The sequence below is a fragment of the Dendronephthya gigantea genome, unplaced genomic scaffold (genome assembly GCF_004324835.1).
Source record: "Dendronephthya gigantea isolate DGI-Jeju-01 unplaced genomic scaffold, DenGig_1.0 000016F, whole genome shotgun sequence".
Taxonomy (NCBI): domain Eukaryota; kingdom Metazoa; phylum Cnidaria; class Anthozoa; order Malacalcyonacea; family Nephtheidae; genus Dendronephthya; species Dendronephthya gigantea.
The window spans coordinates 423,434-448,488 of NW_021163026.1; the positions used below are offsets into that span (position 1 = coordinate 423,434).

General features: G+C 36.8%; 7 protein-coding genes across 9 annotated transcripts; 3 read left to right on the forward strand and 4 right to left on the reverse strand.

The window, feature by feature from the left end:
• Window positions 1–408: 408 nt before the first annotated feature.
• On the reverse strand, window positions 409–2,851 carry LOC114520487 (dimethylaniline monooxygenase [N-oxide-forming] 5-like). Its single transcript, XM_028540766.1, has 3 exons — window positions 2,161–2,851; window positions 1,030–1,733; window positions 409–890 (listed from the first exon to the last, which is right to left on the reverse strand). The coding sequence occupies exons 1-3, from the start codon at window positions 2,735–2,737 to the stop codon at window positions 576–578; spliced, it is 1,596 nt and encodes a 531-aa protein (XP_028396567.1). The 5' UTR covers window positions 2,738–2,851; the 3' UTR covers window positions 409–575.
• A 63-nt stretch (window positions 2,852–2,914) lies between these two features.
• Window positions 2,915–9,999, forward strand: LOC114520608 (corrinoid adenosyltransferase-like). 2 transcript variants are annotated; one of them, XM_028540914.1, is made up of 9 exons: window positions 2,915–3,021; window positions 3,659–3,699; window positions 4,019–4,112; window positions 5,327–5,384; window positions 6,499–6,571; window positions 7,495–7,592; window positions 8,319–8,383; window positions 8,545–8,604; window positions 9,057–9,999. In XM_028540914.1, the coding sequence occupies exons 1-9, from the start codon at window positions 2,924–2,926 to the stop codon at window positions 9,145–9,147; spliced, it is 678 nt and encodes a 225-aa protein (XP_028396715.1). In that variant the 5' UTR covers window positions 2,915–2,923; the 3' UTR covers window positions 9,148–9,999. The 2 variants fall into 2 exon arrangements, with proteins under 2 accessions (XP_028396715.1, XP_028396716.1); XM_028540915.1 differs by lacking the exon at window positions 2,915–3,021 and adding an exon at window positions 4,974–4,998 and having other exon boundaries at window positions 3,662–3,699.
• LOC114520609 (60S acidic ribosomal protein P2-like) lies at window positions 9,893–11,432 on the reverse strand. Its single transcript, XM_028540916.1, has 3 exons — window positions 11,334–11,432; window positions 10,437–10,595; window positions 9,893–10,136 (listed from the first exon to the last, which is right to left on the reverse strand). The coding sequence occupies exons 2-3, from the start codon at window positions 10,593–10,595 to the stop codon at window positions 9,942–9,944; spliced, it is 354 nt and encodes a 117-aa protein (XP_028396717.1). The 5' UTR covers window positions 11,334–11,432; the 3' UTR covers window positions 9,893–9,941.
• Window positions 11,433–11,956: 524 nt separating this feature from the next.
• On the reverse strand, window positions 11,957–18,928 carry LOC114520662 (histamine N-methyltransferase A-like). The gene is made up of 2 exons (XM_028540983.1): window positions 17,985–18,928; window positions 11,957–12,035 (listed from the first exon to the last, which is right to left on the reverse strand). The coding sequence occupies exons 1-2, from the start codon at window positions 18,866–18,868 to the stop codon at window positions 11,957–11,959; spliced, it is 963 nt and encodes a 320-aa protein (XP_028396784.1). The 5' UTR covers window positions 18,869–18,928.
• LOC114520613 lies at window positions 12,512–14,621 on the forward strand. Its single transcript, XM_028540921.1, has 4 exons — window positions 12,512–13,401; window positions 13,514–13,623; window positions 13,699–13,865; window positions 14,189–14,621. The coding sequence occupies exons 1-4, from the start codon at window positions 12,655–12,657 to the stop codon at window positions 14,383–14,385; spliced, it is 1,221 nt and encodes a 406-aa protein (XP_028396722.1). The 5' UTR covers window positions 12,512–12,654; the 3' UTR covers window positions 14,386–14,621.
• On the reverse strand, window positions 14,746–15,855 carry LOC114520614 (myosin heavy chain kinase B-like). The gene is made up of 2 exons (XM_028540922.1): window positions 15,695–15,855; window positions 14,746–15,579 (listed from the first exon to the last, which is right to left on the reverse strand). Exons 1-2 carry the CDS (start codon window positions 15,846–15,848, stop codon window positions 14,957–14,959), a joined length of 777 nt encoding a protein of 258 aa, XP_028396723.1. The 5' UTR covers window positions 15,849–15,855; the 3' UTR covers window positions 14,746–14,956.
• Window positions 18,929–19,198: 270 nt separating the features above from the next.
• Window positions 19,199–24,678, forward strand: LOC114520556 (mediator of RNA polymerase II transcription subunit 21-like). Of its 2 annotated transcripts, none has more exons than XM_028540850.1 (6): window positions 19,199–19,271; window positions 20,010–20,091; window positions 20,423–20,464; window positions 20,756–20,856; window positions 21,206–21,281; window positions 24,218–24,678. In XM_028540850.1, exons 1-6 carry the CDS (start codon window positions 19,230–19,232, stop codon window positions 24,301–24,303), a joined length of 429 nt encoding a protein of 142 aa, XP_028396651.1. In that variant the 5' UTR covers window positions 19,199–19,229; the 3' UTR covers window positions 24,304–24,678. The 2 variants fall into 2 exon arrangements, with proteins under 2 accessions (XP_028396651.1, XP_028396652.1); XM_028540851.1 differs by lacking the exon at window positions 24,218–24,678 and adding an exon at window positions 21,548–21,582.
• Window positions 24,679–25,055: the final 377 nt, after the last annotated feature.

A 25,055-nucleotide genomic window follows, 5' to 3' on the forward strand; every position in this document is an offset into this window, starting at 1 on the left:
ATAATAAAATAACTAAAATTTGTCGCAGTCATATGAAATGAAGGAAATGTTGATTTTGTCGAGGATCTGGCTTCTGATTGGTTGATTTTTATAATAAGATCAGCTGATCAGCAGATCAAGAAAATATTTCTCGAGGTCTGTCTAGTACAGGTCAGCCGCTGATATCTATCAGCCCATGCGCGTTGCGTTGGTAAATCGCATCCAGTGTGTGGGTCTGAAACAGTGGGACTTTACGACATGCTTTCCACGGTTCGGACCAATAATGAACAGTATTAATTGTTTCATGCGACTAATTGTTTAATTGAAACGCGCATCTCGACGATCAGCACGGGCGTACTCAATATAAATGTTGTATTATAATAATATATAATATAACTTTTTATTACTATATATATAGTATAACTTTATTAAATCTAATTTTATCGGAATGTACAGTATATTTCGCGGGATAAAAGACCCGCGAGCTTGCGTGAACTAAATGTATTTTCGGCTCATCAAAAAATATTCAACCACAAAATTGAAGGGCTCTAGCAAAATAACTGCTTGGCCTTGGATTGAAATCAGACACGGCACATTCAAACTACAAACCGAAATGCAATTATTGCTAAAATGATTCCGGCAATCATGACCAGCATCATTACTCGAGAACCGGCGTCGTTTTCTTTGATGTTTCTTGTTTTTGTAGCATAAATAGTATTGCTGTGTGCCTTTTCAATGGCCTCTTTGGCCCCGCTCCAAGCGCCAGGACCCATCAAGCGATATTGTGATGGCGTGCATGGACCAAATAAACATTTAAGAGCAAGTAAAGGATCAGTAAGGAACAATTTCATGATATCTGGCCTACAGCCAATCATCTCTGCCAGCTCATCACAATACGGAGTGAAATCAACCTATAAGGTACAAGAAAAGATGTGACATGCTTTGGTTGCTACAAATTTCTAGGAAATTTCTACAAATTTCTAAGAAATGTTAGTTGAAGATAAGAAATTTTCATTTACCCCTCTGCATTGACCATATAAGCATATCTACCTGCACTATATGCCTCTTGGTGGCATAATAACGTTTCCCCATTTCCTCTCGTTTCATAGAAATATCCATGTTCATTTCTTCCTCAGTTGGTAACTTGACCTGTCCCCCAAAGACACGGCAAGCCAGCCTAGATTGCAGCTCACTGATGGGATTGATAGCTCCCCAGGGTTGAACATTTCCAATCACAGCCAATGTGGTTCTCTTCAGGAAAGGTGGGAAAACAAACTTATACAAATTGACTTTATTCTCCATCAGGATTTCCGGTTCGATTTCCAGATATGGAAACCTCATATCATAACCGGTACAAAAAATCACAGCATCAAGGTTGCTGATGGTTGAACCGTCATCAAATACAGCACTGTTCTTTGTGAATTGTGCTACATTAGGTTTCACAATCAGAGATCCAGTGATGATCTGATGTGGTAAGGCATCATTCACCATTGGGTGTTGACCAATGATGGAGTGGCTTGGCTTGAGGCTGTATGTAGAGTGGCAGAATCGCTTGTTGACCTTTGATATGACTGTACTGGCTACTAGTGCCTTCGGAATATAGCTAAAAAATCTTGTAGTATACACCATATCAACTGGCAACCCCCCCTCGGCAAGCCTGGAAAGTACCCACGACCCTCGTCTGGTACTGAGATAAACTTGTTTTGCATGACGACTTAATTCAACAGCAATGTCACCACCAGAATTACCAATACCTAAAAGGTTTTTGGTTACGGCTTAATTAATTCATGCTGAGGAAAATCACATGGAGAGAATTGTTTCGGGGCATATTGTAAATCAAGGGGCTTAAGCACGTAGTTGTTCTTTTTACAAATTTAAATTACAGTTAAAGATCTTACAAATCAAAATGTAGTTTGTTCACATTTTAAGGCTAAGCCAATCAGAATGCCTGAATTTTTCTTGAATATACTTCATGAAAAAGGGTAGGTTTAGAACCATTTGCGATATATGGGGTAAGGGGCACATATATGGGATATATGGGGTAAGGGGCATGTATATGGGAGATATGGGTTGAGGGGGTTGATGGCTAATTGCTAAGGTAGGTGAATATACTGAAGATTCTATTTTATGTAACTAATGATATTACCACATATTTTATGGTAACTCATTTTCTATTTTTACCTATAACAAGGACATTTTTCTCTTCAAATCCCTTGAAGTCTTTATAGGAATGACTGTGCATCTGAACACCCTCAAACAGCTCCATTCCTTTGAAAGTTGGCCAGGATGGTTGCCAATGGTGTCCAGTGCATGCCATAACAGCATCAAATATCTCAACTTTGATCTCCTCACTGTCACCAACAACTGGCTTTGAGGTAACTTTCCAAGAGCAAGACTTCTCAAAGTCGGAAGATCTACTGATATTCAACACTTTCTGACCAAATCGAATGTACTTTTCCAAGCCAAAATTCTGAGCGTATAATTGAAAATACTTCATGACAAATGTGTTATGCATGAAGGGAGGGAACTCTTTTGGCATGGGAAAATCGCTGTAGCACATCATCTCTTTGCTTGTGTTTATTACCGTGGAGCGATACACAGAACTCGAAATACTATTTTCCTCGGTAAACTTCCACATTCCACCAACGTAAGTTTCTTGTTCAAAACAGACAGGTTCAAAGCCTTCATCCAGACAACATTTTATCGCCGTCAAACCACTTCCCCCAGCGCCAACGATAGCTACACGCAGTTTCGTCATTTCAATTTCTTTTAAAAAAAGTCTCTTTTCAAGTATAAATTCTCAAGGTAAAGCCTTGCGACTCCGGATATTGCGCAAAAACAAATACGATAAACAGAGTGAACGAAGAAACAAAGATCGGTAATGACAGACAAATAATGCAATGTTATATGAAGTATTGCAGTATCTCACCTTCTCTATTTAAAAATGGCAACCTTTTCAATGGTGAGAAATTTGTACAGTAAAATTCGCTTGGAAAACGTTGGAACTACGTTTAAAGTAGCGAGGAACTTGTCCCTCACAAGGTATTGAAGTCGATTTGCTTTTTACTTAGTGCAAAGTCTGGCCGCATGTACGTTTTATAGCAACTTCTAAGTGATCCCTCTTCTGGCATATTAAATATGCGCATTGTGATAAGAGGATGGCTCAGACCGGGGGAGCAATGAGACCGCCACACCGGCCGGACCGGGTTATTTGGATGTTTGAACAAAAGAAATCAGTCGGGCATAAGACGAGGGGGGCCCCCTCCAATTAAGTCTCTCGAAAACCCGAGGTACGAGGTTGGCTAGGGTCCTGCTCTTGTCTCAGTTGTCTCTACAGTTTTGCTGATCCTCTAGGAAATATAGTCTATACTGTCTACTGCTAGTGCAGTCTGATTTAAGACCTTAATCCGATTATTTATAACAAGTTTAACATGTGTCAATTACTTCCAGAATAGAGATGAAGGATTGACTTTAGAAAGTTGAAAGAGGTGTACCATGCTACCCATAACCCCAGGGTGGGGTTATATATATATATATATATATATATATATATATATATATATATATATATATATATATATATATATATAGTACAGATTTCACAGTTTTGTTTGGAGCTGACTCACTATCTAGCGATTGTGAATTGTCAATCTAAAGAATTTTATGCACATTCTTCTAGACTTTCAAATATGAAAATTTATACAAAAAAGGGTGACAAAGGTATTATGAATATTTGCTATCATGTGCATTATGTTTTTCTCACAGGGTAGGAAAGAGCATTTCAAAGCCATATAGATAATCAAAAATTTTTGCAGGAGGTGTGTAGGGCCTTCTTAAACATGCTCTGTTGGTTGCACGTACTTGTAAAGTCTTCTATCTTTGAAATTTTTTTTTACTTACCTTGCAAAATCTGCTGTTGTAATTTTAAAAGTGGAGTGTTGTAGTTTTTCCCATACCTGGAATATAGTTCAACCCTGAGTAGATATGACCAATCAAAAGAAAGCTGTGAACACAGCATCAGGCTTGCTTTCTTTTTCAGGGTACTCCTATAATTTTCTTGGTGAGCGACGACCCAAAGATGATGAAATATTTGAAGCTCTTGGAACCACAGATGAACTATCATCAGCTATTGGGTAAGAAATAAACCATTTATCATAAACAAGGGAGTATTTCATTTTAAACTAATTTGTTTACATTTTCAGGCTCAGCAAATCAATTTCTTGTAAAATAATTCATGTAGCTACCTTTTTACTGGAAGTAGTCAATATTCATGCATTTTGATTGAGTTAGTGAAAATGTAAACAAATTTGCAACTGAATTGACTTAAAACGAAATTTCTCCTTGTTCCTTTCGTATGATAAGGAATACCGACCGTGACGTTAACTAACTTCTTCAGTATTCACCATGCACGATCGGACAGTGCCAGTGGGCTTTGTTTAGTTTGGTAAAGACCAAGCAAAATACCCGTATGCGAAATTTGTGCGAAAAGTACCAATGTAATTCTCGGCAAAGACCGAGCAAGCGAGATTGATGCAATTAAGTTATGTGACAGTATAAAGGCATGCTACGCATTTGAAAATAAAACAAATTTACATAATTTTACCTGAATCTCTTTGTGGACATCTTATAGATTACAATATAAATAATCTTTTCTTGCATCATTTGTTTTTACCATTTTCGTTTAAATTTTTTTCTTTTTTATCTCGTATTAATGGTCGCCGGTTCTACAGTGAGTGTATAATGAAAACATTCAAACTCTGTTCAAATCAGATATTTATGAATTGACTATACAGGGTGTCTCAAAAAAAACGCAACCACCTAAATATGCAAGAATATTAATATTGTTCGGGTTTGCACCACAGTTCAGCTAAAATGACTTTTAGCATTGTAAATGAAGGATTAAGAGCCATTTTCCATTCCCAGAGGTGCTTATCTATTGTGCTTTAGAGCTGTATTAATGTCTTGCATATTTAAGTGTTTGCGTTTTTTTTTAGACACCCTGTATTTGATCCCCCAAGGGTACGTAAATCACAATTCATCATGCTCGGGGATGTCGAAGTCAGTTGAGTGTTAAAACTTGTGTGGCTATTCGAAAGGAATAAAACATATTTTCAAATCCAACCAAGAAGAAAAATTAGTTGCTCCACTGGCATCGCAAAACGCTATTTGCAGTTGCTATTTCATTTGTTCGCCCGACTGCCAGTCTGTCACAAGGAAACTGAAAGAATTCATTCGAGTGCTGTGCGAAATATTTCTTCCAGTCCCGTGTCGGGCCGTGAAAACGTTTGTATAGCCTTCTAACCTTTCATATCTGCAAAATTGACCACGTATATTATTCCGTTTAAAGAGTCGCTTCAGAATTCTGTGCTGATGAAGGTCATGGAATCGTGGAAGAACTTCAAGAGGTTTGATCTTTTTATACAAAGTTCACTGAGCCAGTCTCACTGTCGCCTTCTGAATTCAGGTCGGCAATCGCACATGTATGTATATTGCCGATGATTGCCAACTATCGTCATCTCAGGTCGGTAAAAAATTGCCGACCTAGTGCTGGATGTCATCAAAATATCTTTCCTGTAGTAAGTAAAATCGTTTGTAGTACAGTAAACGCCGGCAATATTGTACTTCCATGCGGTCCAAGGTTGTTTCAATCGTTGAGAATTTATGTCTGGGAAGCCAGTTAAGTGCATGACTGCATGGCTTGTTTGTTTTTACGCAGCCAATCATATTTCAGAAAAACGTGAAAAACAACCTAATTATAGAACACAAATTTTCTTATGTTTTTTCTGCATTATCGAAATATCAGGCCGGAAGATTTTTAAAACCTGAAACTGCAAACAAGGTCGGCACGGGACGGCATTTTAAAATTTTAAATAAAACGTCAACTTTACATTAATTAAATGAACACTTGTGTCTTGACTTTTCTAGACACTGATAGTCTAATAGTGAAAGTCAATCGGGTTTCTATATAAAGTTATATCTGAGGACTGTAACGTTCTAGTAAAAAATCATACGTCATTTTAAAAGTGCACATGACAATGACAATAAAATTATAAAACTGGTCGTCTTTTGCCAATGGCAACGGACAGACTTGCTTATGCACTTAACTGGCTTCCATCCCCAGACGATTGGCACAATCTGGGGATCGCAAGGGGAGTATAATATTGTGTTCACTGTGCTTTACACTAATGAATTAACCTACTGAGTACTGTCTGGAGAGATACTTTGATGACATATCCAGCACACCACGTTGCCGTCCGAAATTTTTCGCCAGCCGAGATACGATATGACGGCAATCAGGTTTATTTCATTTATCCATGTATGCACAGTAGAATCTTCACTCAGCAATTAGGTATATGTACAGATATAAGTTACACTGAATTGTATATAGAACTAAATATTATGTATATATATTATATAAGAACTAGATAGTAAATACGAGAATAAATATAGAATTAATTAAAAGTCATACGATGTCCGAATGAGACTATATATAACAGCGCCATTCATTTTCTTTCGTAGGTTCAATGTATTTTGCAAGATGTCGGTGCCAACATAGCTACGCCGAGATCCTCAACAAATGAGAAAAAAGTCGGTTAGTTAAATTTATTTATTTACTAATTTAGTAATCATGTCATATGCCGTGCAACATAGGCATATAGCCATTGCCATTGGCGTTGTTCATCAATAATAGCGAGCCATACAAGATTTAGGACTGCCACACGATGATGACGGCTAGAAACTCGTTCAATTATTAAATGCGATGCCAATTGTCGAACGGAAAACTATAGCCGAATATTATTAATCCGGACTTGAAATTTAATTTTCCGTGCAAGGACAAGATTCATGACCAAGGAAAAGATTTGTCATTTGAATGTTGTACCGCGTATAGTAAGACGCGAGAATCTGTGTTTTACCGCACTGTAAACAGCAAGAAGAGAAGCCTTCTGAAACTTACAACATATATAGTCAGAGACAGAGTAACTTATTTCAAAACTTGGTCAAACTACAGATTATTTGCAAGAAATTAATGTTTTCATCCAGGGATTTTCATTACACTTTAAGAAAATCTAACGCGGCGAGTTCAGCTTTGAAGCAGCTTACCTGGTCGTGGGTCTTTTGATTCCTCGTCAGTCGTCATGCACTCTCTTCGTTTAAATAAAGCAAGTCTGAAATCTTTGTATTCATCCGGATTTTCCGACTTCCATGCATGCACACGAAAACCAAATAGAACCGTAGTCCTTCGTTACACATGCTGTATACCGACTCTTTTAGAATGTATTTCATAGCTAGCCTATTGCATATTTCCTACATTGTACTGATGATACTTCACGTTTAAAGAAAACTTTATGTATATATAGCTATATAGCCTATATATGTACATGTATGTTGGGTAATCTTGCGTAAATCTTACACTAAAACTATGCAGTGATAAAATGATTATAGGATACAAAATCTTCATCCCCGACCCCCCGTATTTCCCAATTCAATTGTTTCTCATACTTGAATGTTTTGCAGATAAGACGCGTTTTCAATCCGGAGAAGTTGAACGTCTGGAAACATGGATTGATCGATACCACTCACAACTTCCGGAACTAACCAACTTTATTTTGCCAGTAAGTATACTTAATAAGGCCGACGACCATACAGATTATGACATCATGGAAAAGAAATAACATGCAGGGCCAGGTTGTATCAAGGCCGTTTAGCTTAAACGGCGGATAAGTCAAAATTAAATAACACTCTTACATCTCTCTTGAATGAGTCAACTTGAATTTTATGCACTGAATGAGTAGTTGTAAACAGTATCTTTGTATTAAGGTTAAAAACATTTAGTTTGCTTCATGAATAAAACGATAGACTTGCTTTCTATTTTGAACTTAAGCTAAACGGGCTTGATACAACCGGCCCCTGAAAGCTAAATAACTCCCCCTTTTTATATGATCTGAAATGGCGGGAAAGGACTTTATAGGACTACTGGACTATTGTTCAGTCTAGTTGTGATTTGTGAAATAAAAGTCCATTTTTCCGTTGAAACCACTTAATATCTCTTTAAATATACTTTATCTCAGTCTCAAATTTATATCAGTGTTATAGACCTTAAACTTATAAATAAACGATAGAGTCGATGATATAAATAAAGATATAATCGATTAAATACTGCAGAATGGATTTCTATTTTGACATGTTTGGTCACCTGGAAGAGTAAGGTTGTTAGACTAAGTTTGTTGAACATTTTGTAATGTTTTTAAATACTTAGAAACTCTTAGACTCCACCTTGTAACGTACGCAGGTAAGATTTGGAACAAAATACTTTCATAAATTTGTATTTTACCTTGCAGTCTGGGGGAAAGAGCAGTGCAAGCCTCCACCTCGCAAGATCCATTTGTAGAAGGGCAGAGAGGAGGTTAGTGCGGGTGTAAAGTGCAGTGTAAAATCAATGAAATGATTGAAATCAGGGATTTTTAGGAGTAAACCAGGCTTTCAATTTCTAACGAGTATTGATAGAAAGGCAATAACTGCAGGCGATTTGTTTTGATCCAAAATTTAAAGATCTCTCTGTTTCAGAATTTCGCCCTTGGTTCGTGCGGGAGGCGTAGATGGTGAAGTGTTACGTTACGTTAACAGGTAATACCTTCATTATGAACTTATGCAATATCCAAAGTAACCGTAAAACACGATTTAACCATAAACAGACAATCCGATTTTTTGTGTGTGGAGGGTGGACTTCTGAGCAATCAACCTTTCCCCTATAAACCCCTATGTGGTCACCCCCTCTCCTAGCTCGGTAGCCGTCTTTCTAGTGAGCTCTATACATAGTGGACCTTTCCATTATAAACATCTCTATAGTCTCTATCTCTCTCAGCTCATTAGCCATCTCTAATTAGCCCATAACTAATAGGTCTCTATTTTATAAAATTTCCTCCCCCTGCACTAATCACTCTCCTCTCAAATCCCATCTCTTAGCTCATCACCCCTCTTCCTCTCCACTGTTAAAAGATTTATTTCCGAAGCGATAGATAAGCTAACAATCCCGAAAGGGGCGACAAGCTCAAACACTCCCCATCATCGTCTTTCAGATTAAGTGACTACCTGTTCACTGCAGCAAGGTTTGTTTGTCAAGCTGAAGGGAAAAGCGAAAGGATTTACGAGCGGGAACGGAGACACTAAACAATGGAAAACATGCCACGTGAAGGATGGGGACGAGGTTAGGAGAATATTCATTCCAATACAAGTTCTAACCTTGTTGTTATAGTGGCACGGGTAGATGATCACCAGAGATGCCCGAACGAGTCGTGGTTTACATATTCAGTCGTTACGGTCGTTAACATGGTTGCTGTATTTCTATGTGGTCAGCAATGACAGGTTTGAACCGAACTATTTCACATCGGTTGAAACGACTTGTTTCAGAACAATTCACGACCATGGAAAGTGGGAAACATTTGAGTTTAATTTGCCAGATGAAGCTCATTGGCTGGTTTTCAGCCACTTCTAAGGCAATTCATGTGCTAAGATTAATCACTGCTTGTTATCCGCAAGGCAAGAAATTTAAATGGCATTTTTGCACCAGGTTTCTTAAAAGCTAAGGGGACAGCGACCATCGCTGACATATAAGAGAACTTGTGAGTGCATTTTTGAACAGATGACATAGTATCTGCACAAATGAACTTACTGTGTCATGTAAATAACTTTTCAAAAAACATTATTTTTGGCAGAATATAACACATTTTCTGTATTGCAACATTATGTTGCCTTCTGGGTTCATCAATATTTATATCAAATTTCTGATTTTTGCCAATTAGATTCCTGATTTAATCATTTGTGATTGCCCTCTTGTACCTAAAATCATGAAATACCACACCCTACCCATTTGATGGAATTTCTTTTGAGGCCAGAATATACACTTCCACACAAATTATGTTTTCAACATTTATTTCTTGCTTTTGAAATCAAACTACACTTGTTTAGTCAAAGAGTCCAAAGCCCATATCATCATCACTCTCCTCAGACTCTTCCTTTTTCTCCTCTTTCTTTTCTTCTTCCTTAGCGGCCCCTCCGGCATCACCACCACCTCCTGCTGCTGCAGCACCACCACCACCACTGCTTACCATACCACCAGTTGGTATGCCAGCTAGCTTTTCCTTACCAGCTGCAATCACCTGAAAGAAATACCTTTTTTAGAGTGTTTTATCAACAAATGAATTAAACAGGTGAATACAACTTTCAGAATATGTGCAAAACATAATAAACATTGGATATTTTGATGTTACTTTCTCTTGCCAAGTAATGTTGCTAATTACAATTCAAGGAAACCATTAATATGAAAACATATATCCCATCATGTGACTTAATGAATACATGTATATTTATCAGGAAGATACAACAAGAAAACAAAATAAATTTCACTACACAAAATAAATCTATGGTTAAAATTATTGAATGTGTGATGAAAGAATAACCTCATTGATGTCTTTTCCATTCAACTCAGAGACAACCTTGTTTAGTTTTTCATCATCAACATTCACTCCAACGCTTTCCAAAATTTTTTTGATATCTTTGGCCGAAGGTGAGTCATTGCCACCAAGATTGGCTAACAAGTATGCGGCCACGTAACGCATCTACAATAAAAATACAAAATCCTATAAGTAATTTTGAATTACCTTTATGAAGCAGTTAGCTTCTCACCTGGAGAACATTATCTCTATTCACTATTCAGCTGGTAAATCCTAATATATCTGTGTGTGTGTTATTGTGGTATTTTACTCTGGTAATAGACCATCTCACCGTTTATATGGTACTGTCAGAGTTGATTGATTATCTAGCAATACCATTTAAGAGTAAAACAAGGTGAAACCAGTTAAGGGGTTGTTTCTAGTGGTGTCAGACTACAATCTGGATGAGAAAAATGGAACTTTTTTACTAACAATTTTTCGAAAAATGTTTAAGGAAATTACAAGAGAGGCGTAACTTTTCACAAAATTTAAAGTGTGATTGTAGTGAATTCGTTAAAGTTATAATTCAAGTTTTTTTCAAATCTGACACACACCCCCCCTTGCATATTTAGATATACTTGGGGTCTTAGATTTCATTTCTACTTTACAAATTTGTATACACACAGATACAGCCTAGTTTAAACGGGTTTTCCCTGGAGTCTGTCGAATATCATATCACAAATATCATAGACAAGGAAACCGAGCAGTCATAGACTCACAAGTCACAACCCAAGCACATATAAACCTTTCGGTCCTTTCCACGTGGACTAAAAATTCTTCAATTTTTTTAGCAAAAACTCCAGGCGAAATCGCCATTCATTACGAACAAATGAGGGAATGTATTGTTAGGGACATTTTACTTACTTTTTAAGTCGACTAGGACACGAAACGAAGTGCACGCGGAAGGTTTTTTGAGAGATTTTCTTATAAAACTTGCTTTAGTTACAAGCTCAAGAGAAAGGGCTAATTATAGGGGGGTCCTTCTATAAGTGCACGGGCTTTTTAGTGTTTCCGTTTGGAAACGGGCTTTTCAGTTTTTCCGTTTCCATTTTGATAGTTACCACAGTGAATTTATAAACATAAACAACAACAACAGTTTCTTTGACAAATTTCTTCTTTTAGTCACTGCATTCAAATAATTGGATGAGTTGCGAGTGTATTATGTCGCTTTTCACGAGCATGGAGCAACCTTATTGCAAGAAATAGAATGGAACAGAATGGAACAGGACAACCTCGTACCCTATAGCAGTAGCGCAAACCAACCATGAACACAACAGGGCTCGAAGTCCAGGATTTCGAGGCTTTGAGCCTCGTTTACGAGTTTTTTCTACATTCACTGTTAGGGAATAAAATTCTCATGCATGTACGTAACGGCGAATAATTTTTTCCCCTGAGCCTGTTTGTACGAATGCTGGCTTTTTTTTCAACCGCTGTAAAAATGCCTGAGAATTAATAAAACCACAGCTTTAGAGTAGAAAATAACTTTTTTAAGAATTACCAAGGTTTATTAAAACACAAGCTCTTTGCTCTTTGGCCACGGTTTGGTAGGGCCTTCTTTGATGTGTTCTAAGACAATGAAAAAAAGCACTTTATTCACGTTGACAACTTAAAATTTACGTTTTTTCATAGGAAGCCCAGACAAATGAGTTGAAGTTAATAAAAGTCCGTAAAACACTTGAGATATGTGTTAAAATTAATTAAAGTATGTTATATGCTACAAAACTACTGTTAGAACCATGTATGTAGCGTGCTCCAGAGCCGCTGCCATTTGACTATGCAACTAGTGACGTAACTTACTATATTATTAGGAAGGATGGAAACTCTCGCCTCAATTTTCAACATGTTCACAAATTAAAACACAAATTACTATAGTAAAACGGCACGTCGACTGCTAAATGCCTACCTATGGTGGCCGATCTCCGCCATAGCGAAATTTCCATTTATTTTTATATTTTCTAAAATAAATCAATTTAAAATTTAAATGTTGACTAAATAGGAAAAGCAATAAAAAACAAATGTAAAATAAGGAAAAATCAAAACAAAATGCACTTCAAAAAATAATGAAAAAGAAATGAAAATCAAATTATCTACGGCCGAGAACCGCCATAGCCCGCAATACTTAGAGGACTTATCATAGGCACTTAGCTATACTTCATATAGGCTGAATAGGCATAAGCCATTCAAAATGGCGCGAATAAGAAACAATAGTTGGCAGGATGATTTGCAACTGAAGAAGGCTTTACAAAATTATATAAATAGCCGCTTAAAGCATAAAGAAATTCTTGACTTTATGCAAAGAGACTTCAGCCAGTATGCATGGAGTTCTAGGACGTTAGAACGGCGATTAAACCATTTTGAAATACGTTGTACCAACAGAAATATTTCAGTTGATCAAGTTCGAAATGCAGTTCAGGAAGAATTACAAGGTCCTGGTAAACTGCTCGGTTACCGAGCCATGCATCAAAAAATAAGACAGGTTCATGAACTTGCTGTACCAAGGGATCTAGTATATGATGTTATGTTTGAACTAGACCCAAAAGGATTGGAATGCAGAGCTCCAGGTTTTAAAACGAAAAAGAAGAAGGGCAATTTCACGTCGCCCGGTCCCAATTTTGTGCACTCACTCGATGGTCACGATAAACTAATGGGCTTCCAGAATAGTACTTTCCCTATTGCAGTATATGGCTGCCTTGACACATGTAGCCGAAAAGTACTGTGGGTGAAAGTGTGGATGAGCAATAGTGACCCAAAGCTGATTGGCCGTTTTTATCTGGAATATCTTTACAATCAGCACACCATTGCAAGCATGTTAAGGGTAGATAAAGGGACAGAGACTGGTACCATGGCCACAATGCATGCATACTTACGCCAGCAACATGGCGATATGGAGGCTGGTGAAACTGTACTTTTTGGTCCATCAACATCAAATCAGGTAAAAAAGCTTTTATGTAGGAATAATATAAAGTAGGCCTTTTATATAAGTGTACCACCACAACTGATGAAGTCTTGTCAGAAAATTAAATATTTTTCTTGATGCATTACAGATAGAACGGTGGTGGAAAGAACTACATGAAAGGTTGGAGAAGTATTATAAAGCACCACTGTTATGGCTTAAAGATCAAGGGCATTATGATCCTCAAAATGAAACACACAGGTAGATTCATTGTACATTTATATCTTAACCATGCAAAACTGGTATCTGTATTAACAATTTGGTATAATTTTGTAGGTGTCTATTGGCATACATAATGGTCCCTTTGATTCAGAAGGAAATTGACAGTTTTGTTCATCTATGGAACAGCCACAGAATAAGGAAACAGAGGGATACGGTATTGCCAGATGGAATTCCAAACCACATATATGATTTCCCAACAAATTATGGTCTTAGAGAATGTGGTATGTACACTATGCAAGTAACTATTCCTTTACAAGTTTCACCCTACTTGTGCACATATCTAGTTGTTAAAAATTATCCTTATTCTAAAATGTTTTCACTCTTCTGATAAATTATCATTTGTTCATGTATGCATTGCTAACATGTTGGGAAACATGAAAATTAAATAAGAAATAGTTAAATTTTTTGGAAAGGCAAACTCCCTTGCAATGGTATGCTATGCTTATGTTTTTTATTAATTAAGCACAAGTAGAAAAAACTTTAGAATGTTTAAAGGGTTAATAGGTTCAAACCACATTTGATTTATCTTTTTCATGCTTTGTAGGTTGGAAAATCAATGATAATCAAATTAGAGAAGTGGCAGAACTGTCAGGAGTATTGGAAGTACATGATGACTATCTAGACTCTGGTTTTAGGGCACAGTGTGAGAAATTGCTTCCTGAACCATCAAATTTAAAGCCATCAGATTGTGAGACTGCCTTTCTTTTCCTATGTGAACATATGCAACTGCAAACTGTATAATTTTTTGAGAGCTGTTTATAGGTTGATGTCAAAATTATTAAAAATAGCAACATGACTGTTTAGAATATTCAATTTTGTGGCATTATGACAATGTTTCAGGTTTTTTGAGTTATTCTACAAAACAAATTTCCCAATCTGAAATGACTATTTTTGGCTCATAATCATATCATATTTAAACACCTAGGGCCACAATTCACAAGCTGTAGTGCATAATATTGTTATTGCCTTTCAAAGGTTGCTTTTGAATTTATCATAAGATTTATGCTTGTAATGAACCAATTAGAAGAACCAAAAAAAATACACTGTACTTTTCAAACATAAAATTGCTATCAATTAAAAAGGAGAGAATCTTTTAATAAATTAATTCTCTTTATTCTATAGAGTAACTAAACATTAAAACAACAAAATGTCAATACTGATCTTTCAAGTTTCAACTATTTCCAGACTAACAAATCCTTTCCAAGTAACTATCAACGTCACTAAACGAATATAAAAAACTTTAACTCTGTTGGTTAATTGTTGATATTAATGCACCAATAAGAGTAGGGTAGTCTTGACCACTACATGTCTCCTATGCTATTGAATTCAGTCCAACTAACTGGCAAAATTTGTTGCACTTGTGGTTTGAAACAAATGTTTTGATTGCTTCTGTACTTAGGTTTCCAGCACAAAACATAAATTCCTTTTCTTCACCAACAAGCTTTTCTGAAGCTACTTCAGGGTCAAACAGCTGATGACCGCTTCCTTGCAGATCAAGAACCATTAACTGGCAATTGGACTTCTCATATGAAAAGTGGACCAAGCACTCAGCTTTTTGGCCCAGCAAATGGCTAGTAGGAACACATAGTTCTCCAGTATTGTTTACATATTTAACAAACTTACCCTTAATGTGTGGCTCAATTGTTACACATTCACCTGTGCCTTGTATCTTGCCAAAGTGAACAATTTGAAACTGCATGACAGGACCAAACGTGTCACAAATGTTCTTCTGCTTCACAGTTTTTGATAGCTGATCAGCAAAATTTTTGGAAAGATGGTGCATCTGAATCACTTTCTTAGTTTGCTCCTCCATAGATTGGCCAAGATCATTTGTTACCTCGCTGACAGTTTTTTCTAAGTACCTCTTTATGACCCAATCTTTGCCTACAAAACCAGCTGTGTTGCTTCTAGCTTTGTACGCTTTGCGGAAACCACCTTGAATAAATAAATGTATCCTTGTAAATAAATAAAATCTATTGTTCGTTAGGCTTTCAAGATATAAAATACTGCAACTATTGCCATACACAATTTAAACACATTTATACATTACCTTCTCCCAGTACAGAATTTTCAACAGTAAATTCCACAACTTGTGGGAGTACAGACCATGATAAACTGCTAAATTCAAAGCTGAACACATCAATTATCATTCTGGTGGTTGTATCAGCGACATCAGGCTTTATTAGCTTTCCAAGTTTGACCATTTCAGATATGGTTAAGCTTTTGGGGCAGGTCGTTTTGCAGGGCTTGATGAACATCTTTCACTTTTAATCTTCCTTTTATCAGGACTCTCTCTAAATTGAATGCAGTCGCTCATGAAGCTGAATGCAGGGTTTTCGCCTCCCATGATATCTTGGGATATACGACTCACAGACGAAGTAGACGGCCGAGCATTCATTTTTTGTGGCTTGATGAACCTTACATGTACTACTTTTAAGTCAGGAACATGTTCCATCGATAGACAAGAAGGCCCTTGGTCGCCGGCTAACACATCACAGATCAATCCTTCTCCCGATAGGGACTTGTAATGTCTTTCGCATGCCGCTTTGATTGCACGAATACTGACTTCTTCTTCGTTAAATGGGACAAACTCACGTGCCCCAATCCGACTGTATTTTTGAGCTTTTCCCGATACTTCAGAACTTAGTCTTTGAACAACAAGTTCCCCATTACGTACAATTTGGTCCCCTGCACTCAACCCTTTATTATTTACGGCAGTTTGTGCTTTTTTACACCGCTTGTCCTTCATTTTTTCTCTGAAAGTCTCCCAAGTGTCATTTTTCTTCGCCATGTTTGAATCTCAAAAAGCTGAATCGTGGCTTATGCCTATATGAAGTATGACTAAGTCCCTATGATAAGTCCTCTAAGTATTGCGGGCTATGGCGGTTCTCGGCCGTAGATAATTTGATTTTCATTTCTTTTTCATTATTTTTTGAAGTGCATTTTGTTTTGATTTTTCCTTATTTTACATTTGTTTTTTATTGCTTTTCCTATTTAGTCAACATTTAAATTTTAAATTGATTTATTTTAGAAAATATAAAAATAAATGGAAATTTCGCTATGGCGGAGATCGGCCACCATAGCCTACCCTAGGTTTAAGTTGAATAATCAAACTATACTTTCATCACAAAAATAATACTGAATTCAAAAGAAAGCGCTGGAAAAACGTACACAAACTTTGTAAATTTGCCGAAATTTACGTGAATTCATGCGGGATGTAAGTACCTACCCAAAATGGCGGCGGCAAAAGAATCTGATTGGTCGATCATTCTTTGTTTACCTTTCTCGACCAATCAGATTGGTTTATCATACTTTGTTTACCTTTCTCGACCAATCAGATTCTTCTGCCGCCACCATTTTGGGTAGGTACTTACATCCCGCATGAATTCACGAAAATTTCGGCAAATTTACAAAGTTTGTGTACGTTTTTCCAGCGCTTTCTTTTGAATTCAGCATTATTTTTGTGATGAAAGTATAGTTTGATTATTCAACTTAAACCTAGGGTAGGCATTTAGCAGTCGACGTGCCGTTTTACTATAGTAATTTGTGTTTTAATTTGTGAACATGTTGAAAATTGAGGCGAGAGTTTCCATCCTTCCTAATAATATAGTAAGTTACGTCACTAGTTGCATAGTCAAATGGCAGCGCCTCTGGAGCACGCTACATACATGGTTCTAACAGTAGTTTTGTAGCATATTACATTATATATTATAATTTTAACACATATCTCAAGTGTTTTACGGATTTTTATTAACTTCAACTCATTTGTCTGGGCTTCCTATGGTTTTTTACGCTGTTTTATGTTGAATTAATTTACATAATTATTTTCTTTGGGCCAAAGTTCGTCCAAACCAATTGCTAGTTTAGGGTATGTGCACACGAGCGTTTTTGAGCGTTTTCAAAATCGTTCCTGTCCATTTTATTGTTGAGCACCCTGTCCACACAATCCAAGGAAAAAATATGCCTAATATTTTTAATCCAAACTGACGGCGCTTGAAACCGTTTTGGTATGAGGACAGATGTGGAAACGCACGAAAACGTTACTGTGTGAACATGCATATGGTCTGTTAACAGTTATACATGTTAACAGTTAATCAGTTATACTCGTTAACATTTATACTCATTAACATTAGTATTCAAGTTTATATTATTAGCATAAATTATAGAGAACATCACAGTAATATATAGAGATCATCGGACACGTTGTTTCATGTTTGCTTTAATAGCGAGAACAAAAGACAATTGTGTTAAATATACTCCATTATTATTCGAAATAAACCAAATAATCTACATGGTCTACCATATCGAAGCCTGCGAAGTCATAAGAAGTTTATTTTTACTTGTAGATGAACAGCAGCGATTCTTTTATGTCTCCCAGACGCTTTCCATCTTTGACAAAGGTCATTCCTTCGATTATTGCCAGCGTCTCCTCCAAGTCATGTTGACTCACCATCTTACGATAGTTCTCAGTGTTGGTCAGAAAGTCGAGAAGTAGGCTTCCTTCCTCCGATTCCTCGTTGAATACTTCGCTAACATCTAGAAACGTTCCAGCGCGATAAAACTCGTGCTTTAAACCGTGTTTTCCCACAATCTTCACGAGCTCTTCCGATAACTCGATGCTTATGGACTCGGTGAGATTAGTCATAGCATCGTCGCGATTCCGTTGTCTCATTATCGACAGTAGCTTACAAGGAATGCTGTCGCTGTTGCCTATCAGGCAAACCAAATAACCATTCTCGGCTAGCAGATTCTCTACGCAATACATCACAGTTTGTTCAAGATCTACATAATACAAACTGTGAATAAAATGCACGATATCAAATGTCATACGATCTTCATTGGATTTTTGGTACTCTTGAAACGTCTGTTGTCTGATTTCGTAATTTGGAGAAGTGGCATGGCCAACTTTCGCAATTTTCTCCTTGTATCCTTGGGTTGAAGGCTCGTCAGGCTCAACAGCTCGATTCAAAATACGTATGTGTTTCCATTCCTGCTTTTTTATCAACTCTCGCTGAACTATGTTAACAATTTCAATATCAGTCTCTCCAGTACCGCTTCCAACGCCTAGGATATTGAACTGAGGTCGCTGCTCGATGATAATAGACGACACAGCTTTTTTAACGATCTGAGGAAGATAATTTTGCAAGGTCCGGGCATTCTCGTAATGCTGGTTTGATTTTTTTAGAAATACACCAAAGCTTCTCATAAAGTGGTCTGAAGACATGACTTCCGTATTTGGAATGCCCGCAAGGTCGGTTGAAACTTGAAAGATGAGCAAAACGTAAGATGATACCCGACTCAAAACAACCTCCCATGCGGGTAATATTGCCTGTATACCAACCTCCAGAACTCTGTATCAGGCTATTAGCGGCTGAGGAAACTAGTGAACTAGTCTAAGGGATGCTATAGCCATTTTTTTTAGCTATAACACTAGCTACTAGGTCTGCACACGGTAAATAGAAATAAGAATCTTATTTTTATTAACCGTAGTCTGCATCTCATCACTGGTTATCCCCCGGTCGGTCCAGTTAAATAAGGTTGTTATAGAGCTCACTGGTGCAGAATTCGGAGAAAGCTTATTAAAGATGGCGGATCGAGTAAGTCAACTTCAAGATGCTCTAAACGAAGTATGTATCGAAGTGTAAAGTTCGCATGTTACATGTGTATTGCTAATTTAAAATTTACAGTGAAACTGCAACATTAAAGCGCTATTCTACTCATTATCCTAACTATGAAGCTTTGAATTTGCGGGGGGTTTTTATAGGTTTATTTTAATAATAGGTTACCCTGCCATTAACTTAAGGCTGCCAGTTCAAAATCAAGTCAATCAACGTAGTAAATATTAATCCACTAGATACTTCATATTGAAATCTTTAGCGTAGGAACACGGTGTTGGCCATTGGGTAAGGAAAAATCAGCAGCTTGGTTGGGCATACAAAGTCTTGGCGCATTGGTGACTTGGGGGGTTACACAATAATACTTTTCACAAATAGACCCCACACACTTTTCACCTACATATAGCCATCTCTGACTGGAAACAGAATAACAGATTGCATGCCCAAGATTTTAAAAGAGTACTAGTTAGCAAGTAAATAAAAGACATCAAAATTGTGCTATAAATACTTTCCACACTGACACTGCCTCTCTGGTAGCTGTTTATTATTTAGTGTTGTCTAGCTACCATACACATAGTTCATAAAAGTGCATCATTTGCTACACATCAACACCTGAAGCTTGAAATTCAACTTATATAAATATTTGTGTTGTTCAACCGAAACTATAGTCAAAAATATTTACCTATCATTTGATCACTTTGCCTTCGAAATAAAATAACACTGAACCAAAATTACATTTTTTACATCTAGTTGGCCAATCATTTCTGTAATAGTATTGGAATTCTACAACAGACAGCTCAACCTAGTCCATTCCCAGGTTTTGAAAAAGAAGGTAGGCCAATATATACAAAATGATATTACAATTTTATTAACTGGGTATAACCTGAGCAGAGAATGTTCAAAATACGTAGATGGACAATTTAAGTCAATGGGGTTAAATTGTCTGTTAGCAGATTAAATTAAATACCTTCAGCCATGGGGTGAAATGATTGCATACATGACAAATTTTCAGTCCTAGCAAGTGCTGAATGCAACTCCTAGGTTTTAATGTCAGCATGGATAGCTCAAGGAAAACAGAACTGTAGGGTTGAAAGTTTGTTGTGTATTTGTTTATTGTATTTTAACAGGGTTTTATAGAAATGTCATTTTTCAATCTTTTATAGATACTGACATGAAGCAAGATAAAGTAGTAAATAACCAGGAAGGCAAGTTGTAATGACTTAAGATAGTTGTGTATATTGTGTAATGCTCTAGGGATATTTTTTATATGCAGATAAAATTTTACTGCTATCCTGAAGGAAATATTCACAATTCAAACTCAGAATAGAAGTCCCAATTAACTCATTGCTGTTTGCCTATGCCATATGAGAAGACTGGTTGGGCTTTTCAGTACAAAATTAATTAACAAGCTTACACTCAAAAGCTTCCAGGCTGCAAGTTTTGGCTGATAGTCATAGTCATAGTCCCTGCTAAAGCTCCCTAATGATCCCATATAGGTCATGGCAAACTTTTTGCAACACTGATTGCCCGAACAGCGAAAGACATTGATTTTCTTGTTGATTCCTTACCAAGTGAAGAATGCTCCACTGAATTACAGGTACCATGAAAATTTTATGTACTGTACTTTTTTCCAATAGCAGACTTATTGAGATGTTTTGGGATGATTCCTCCCTCCCTGGACCCCCTCTGCCCCACTCCTCACTTTGAAGTGCTGAACCCCACCAAAATGACACTTCACCCCTTTTCCTGAAATATTAGTAAAATTCACTAAAACGTCTCTTGACATTAACCTATGGCTATGTGAATCTATTTTAACTATATACATTATTTCATCTTATTACCAGTCCTAGCACATGAGAAAGAGTACTTCCTTCCCAAACCTGGCTTTTCGCTTTGTTTTTTTTGTCCACAGAGACTTTAACCGTAGTTTTCGAATGTTTATCCAGATTGCTAGTCTCGATAAACTGCAGCAGGAAAACGAAGAGGCAGCCAAGAAGCTTGAGCAAGCTGTTCAAAAAGGAGGTATGTACCATATTATATGAAATTCTGAACGTTTATACACCTCCGTAATTTTTAAATTTTATATTTTCCATAATGTTTTACTGAACTTTAGTTGCTAATTTGTATTGTTAATGTAATTCGTACGTAACTTTGTAATTGAGGTAGGCAGGTTCAATTGGGGCTATGCTCTGTCTGCTCACCTATCATCTGCGTGTTGTAACTCGTTTTTGGAATGATGAAGTTATTAAACTAAACTAAACTGTAATTTTATAATATATAATTTATAGTACCCGCGTGTTGATTGGTCGAGAAACGTGTTTCTTTAACTGTATAGAAACACGGGACTTTTCCCGCCGTAATCAACAAGCCTAGTAATGTGAAATATGTAATGAGAATTTGTACTTGAATCGAATTATAATATTTGAGTTATATTATAAAAGAAATAGAAAACATTTTTTCCGATATAGTTATATAAACACTTGTGGGAGTTGAGGGAACTCGAAATAACGTGGAAAAACTCGCCCTACAGGCTTGAAACCCTCAATCAAATAAATACAAAATATAACAAATACGAAACTTAGTTTTTAAGGCGTTACTTGTTAAAAAAGTAGGAAGAATCCATTAGGCAAATGCCGAATTGCAGTATACTTTGCGTGCCTCAATATTTAATACAAATGCTGGCAAAACGTTGCAGCGGAGTCTACGGCTTTGAGACACGGGTGGATCCAGCACTAGTGCACTAATTTGCATTACAAAACGAAGTGGTTATTTTTAGCAGTTTTCTTGTGTCATGCAAGTTAGTGCACTAGTGCTGGATCGACCCCTGCTTTGAGACATGGTCCGGGTTAAACTGTTGCTAAATATAGTAACTTCCAGCCATGTCGAGACACTGTGGGGGTATAAACCCAATCACAGCGCCGCATCTTATGACGTGGGGCACGTTGGGCCACGGCTGCCCATGTTTACGGGAGAAACACAGAAATGGCTTCATCACGGAAACAACAGCTCGGAAAATCTGACACTGTATTTGGCGCAAATTTTGCTTTGTCGACATAGCGTCTTTTGCGCACTTTGTGGCAAATAAGTTCAAACTTTGTTCACACTTTGTGACAAATAAGTTCAAAGTCTCAAACACTTACATTCGCAAGAAGATAGCTCGAATGAGATTTTGCGAATTGATCTTCGTAGATTTAGAAATACCAACAGTGTCAGTCAGTGCGTTCGTGAGAATTTTCGAAGCCGCAATTTAAAAAGCCAGAAACTTTGATAGATCTCTGCTCGGGTAGACTGCAGGTGAGAATTAGTCTGACTTTACAATTGACTGGACATTTGATATTTTATGCGATTATTCGTTGTATGAAAACTCGATCGCCATGTAGCTATATAAATATCTAAAGTGATGTGAGATTGTCTAGGCCCAGGCCCCAGGTTATACGTCGCATTTTAGTCCCACCACCTCAATATCATCTTATCCATTAATTGTATTCTACGCGATCAAAATGGGACGTATTCACCTCGGTCTTAGGCCTTAATTAAATCGTAATATTTTACCAGGTCAATAGATAATGCAATATTTGATTTCGAGATGGTGATTGTAGACCTTGAGACGCTGTTACACTATGCAATTTTCCTTGAAACTTGCAATGCAATTATAATTTTGAGAGATTTTAATTTGTAAAGAGTGTTCGAAATGTGTAAGAAAACGTCAGCAGATCGTACGAAATGTTCGTATTTGACAACTTTAGATGCTTCAGGAGTAGAATTGCGTTGCAAGAAGAATGTATTTTTCTGTTCGATAAATGCGGGTGGTTTCCACAAGGTCAATTTTAAGAGTAATACCACTGATGAAGGCCTGGGTTAAAGGACCAAGAGCTCTGAGTAAAACGAATACTTTTATGTTTTCTATAAATTGATTATTTTTTCAACTGTTTAAACAATCGAAAAAATTCTGAAATTGCCCTTTTTATAGACATTTAAGGTGGCTCCCTACAGTTCTATGGTTGTATCGCGGTAATTTTGTCGCGCGCGAAATAGTACACGCAACACGCGTGGCTGATGTTGCATGCAGGGCGGGCTTTTTTCTTGTCATTGTGAACTTTTGATAAACACGCGCGGGCCTTCGCGGGATGTCGACTGGTCGCGCGAGGAAATTGAAATCCTGATTTTTGTGACGTCATAAACATAAAAATAAATGTATTTTTCTCGTTTTTCCTTCGGTAAATTCTTTTCAAACTTTACACAGTTTTCTGTAATCTTGAAATGCGTAAAATGTGCAAGTTTTAAGAAAATCGTACCAGCCGAATTTTTTTTAATTAAAAAACAGGATTTTTTGAGGATTTAAAAAAAAGTGCTCGTACGATTTTTTTTAAATGCTAACATTAGAAAGAATTATGGATAAGATTACTGTGTGGAAAAAATTAGAAAGTTTTACCGAAGAAAATTTGAAAAAATTATCTCAGAATCTGTAAATTGGCCCTTTTTAAAATCGTTATGTTACCATGGCAACGAGGTAATTTTATGAAATTTTATATATTTCGTAATTTGCGATATCATAGCAGTTATGTGGCCAAGTTTCGTGATCATACTTTGTAAGATGATAAAATAATGGTCTTTCCAACACAATTGCGCATTACACAATCAAAACTGTAGGGAGCCACCTTAATATTAAACCCTTTTGGCAAATTTACTCCAGTGAAATTGAACGTCGGTTTTTTATGATCTGCAATATGATGCGCTTCTCTTTTAAAATTTTACATCTGTTCAACGCATTGGTATTTAATTAATTCATTAAATTTTGTAACATAGTATACTAACAGTCTATACTAACGGCTGGAGAGTTACCGCTATTAAAGAAGTTGTATCATTATATATCACTTGTCAAAGTTTGATGTTCATAATAATAATGTACATCGCACTCCTCCACAAATATACAAAATATTTCGTCAATTGTTTTGTAGAAAAAGTGATGGAAATGTTGCAGAATGCCCTGAGAGTTATGGCAGAAAAACAGTTGGATTCTGAAAGAGAAGTTCTTGAGAAATGAATCCATCGTGAAAAAAATACAAAACCAGGGAGCGATGCGATCACACTAAATGTAGACACCAACACAGATTACACCACCAGTGCCCATGTAATAAAAGCAATTTGAATGTAAAGTCGTAGACTTGAGCCGTTTGCGGCTATACGGTTGTCTATATCTCTGCCACTGAGCAACAACGAGTATTTATTGACTTAAGCACTCCTTAGTAGAAAACGTTTACAAAAAAACTCGTGTAAATCTCGAAGTTGGTGCGATTGAATTTACAATTCTCAAGAAGCCCGTTAGGGGGCCGTCTTTGTCATGTTTTAAAGAGAAAGCCTTAATAGTCAAACAATTTTAATAAAAAATACACATCGAAAAACAATATCTTTGAACCGTTGATTTGAGCTATTATTGTCTGCAAAATAGCAAGTTACAACATGACAATTTTGCGTTGACTTTGTTGTCGTTATAATATGCCAAAACCACAGATGTACCATGACATCAAATAGATTTCTGAAGAACAAGGAGAAATTTCGTGGTTTTTTCGTATAAAAATGGAACCTTGTTATTTTCTTGTTATTGACTTGCTTTTATAATCCGATTCAAATACATAGTTTATCAAAAACTGTTATATCTTAGATTGAAGATTCACAACCATAGATTTCGCCTTATTTAAAAACCACTGAGCTATATTATCATTCCTGGAGGACTTACTCCTCGAATTTCTGTAACTTTGTCCGCCATCTTTTTGCACAAAAAACATGCTCTGCTGA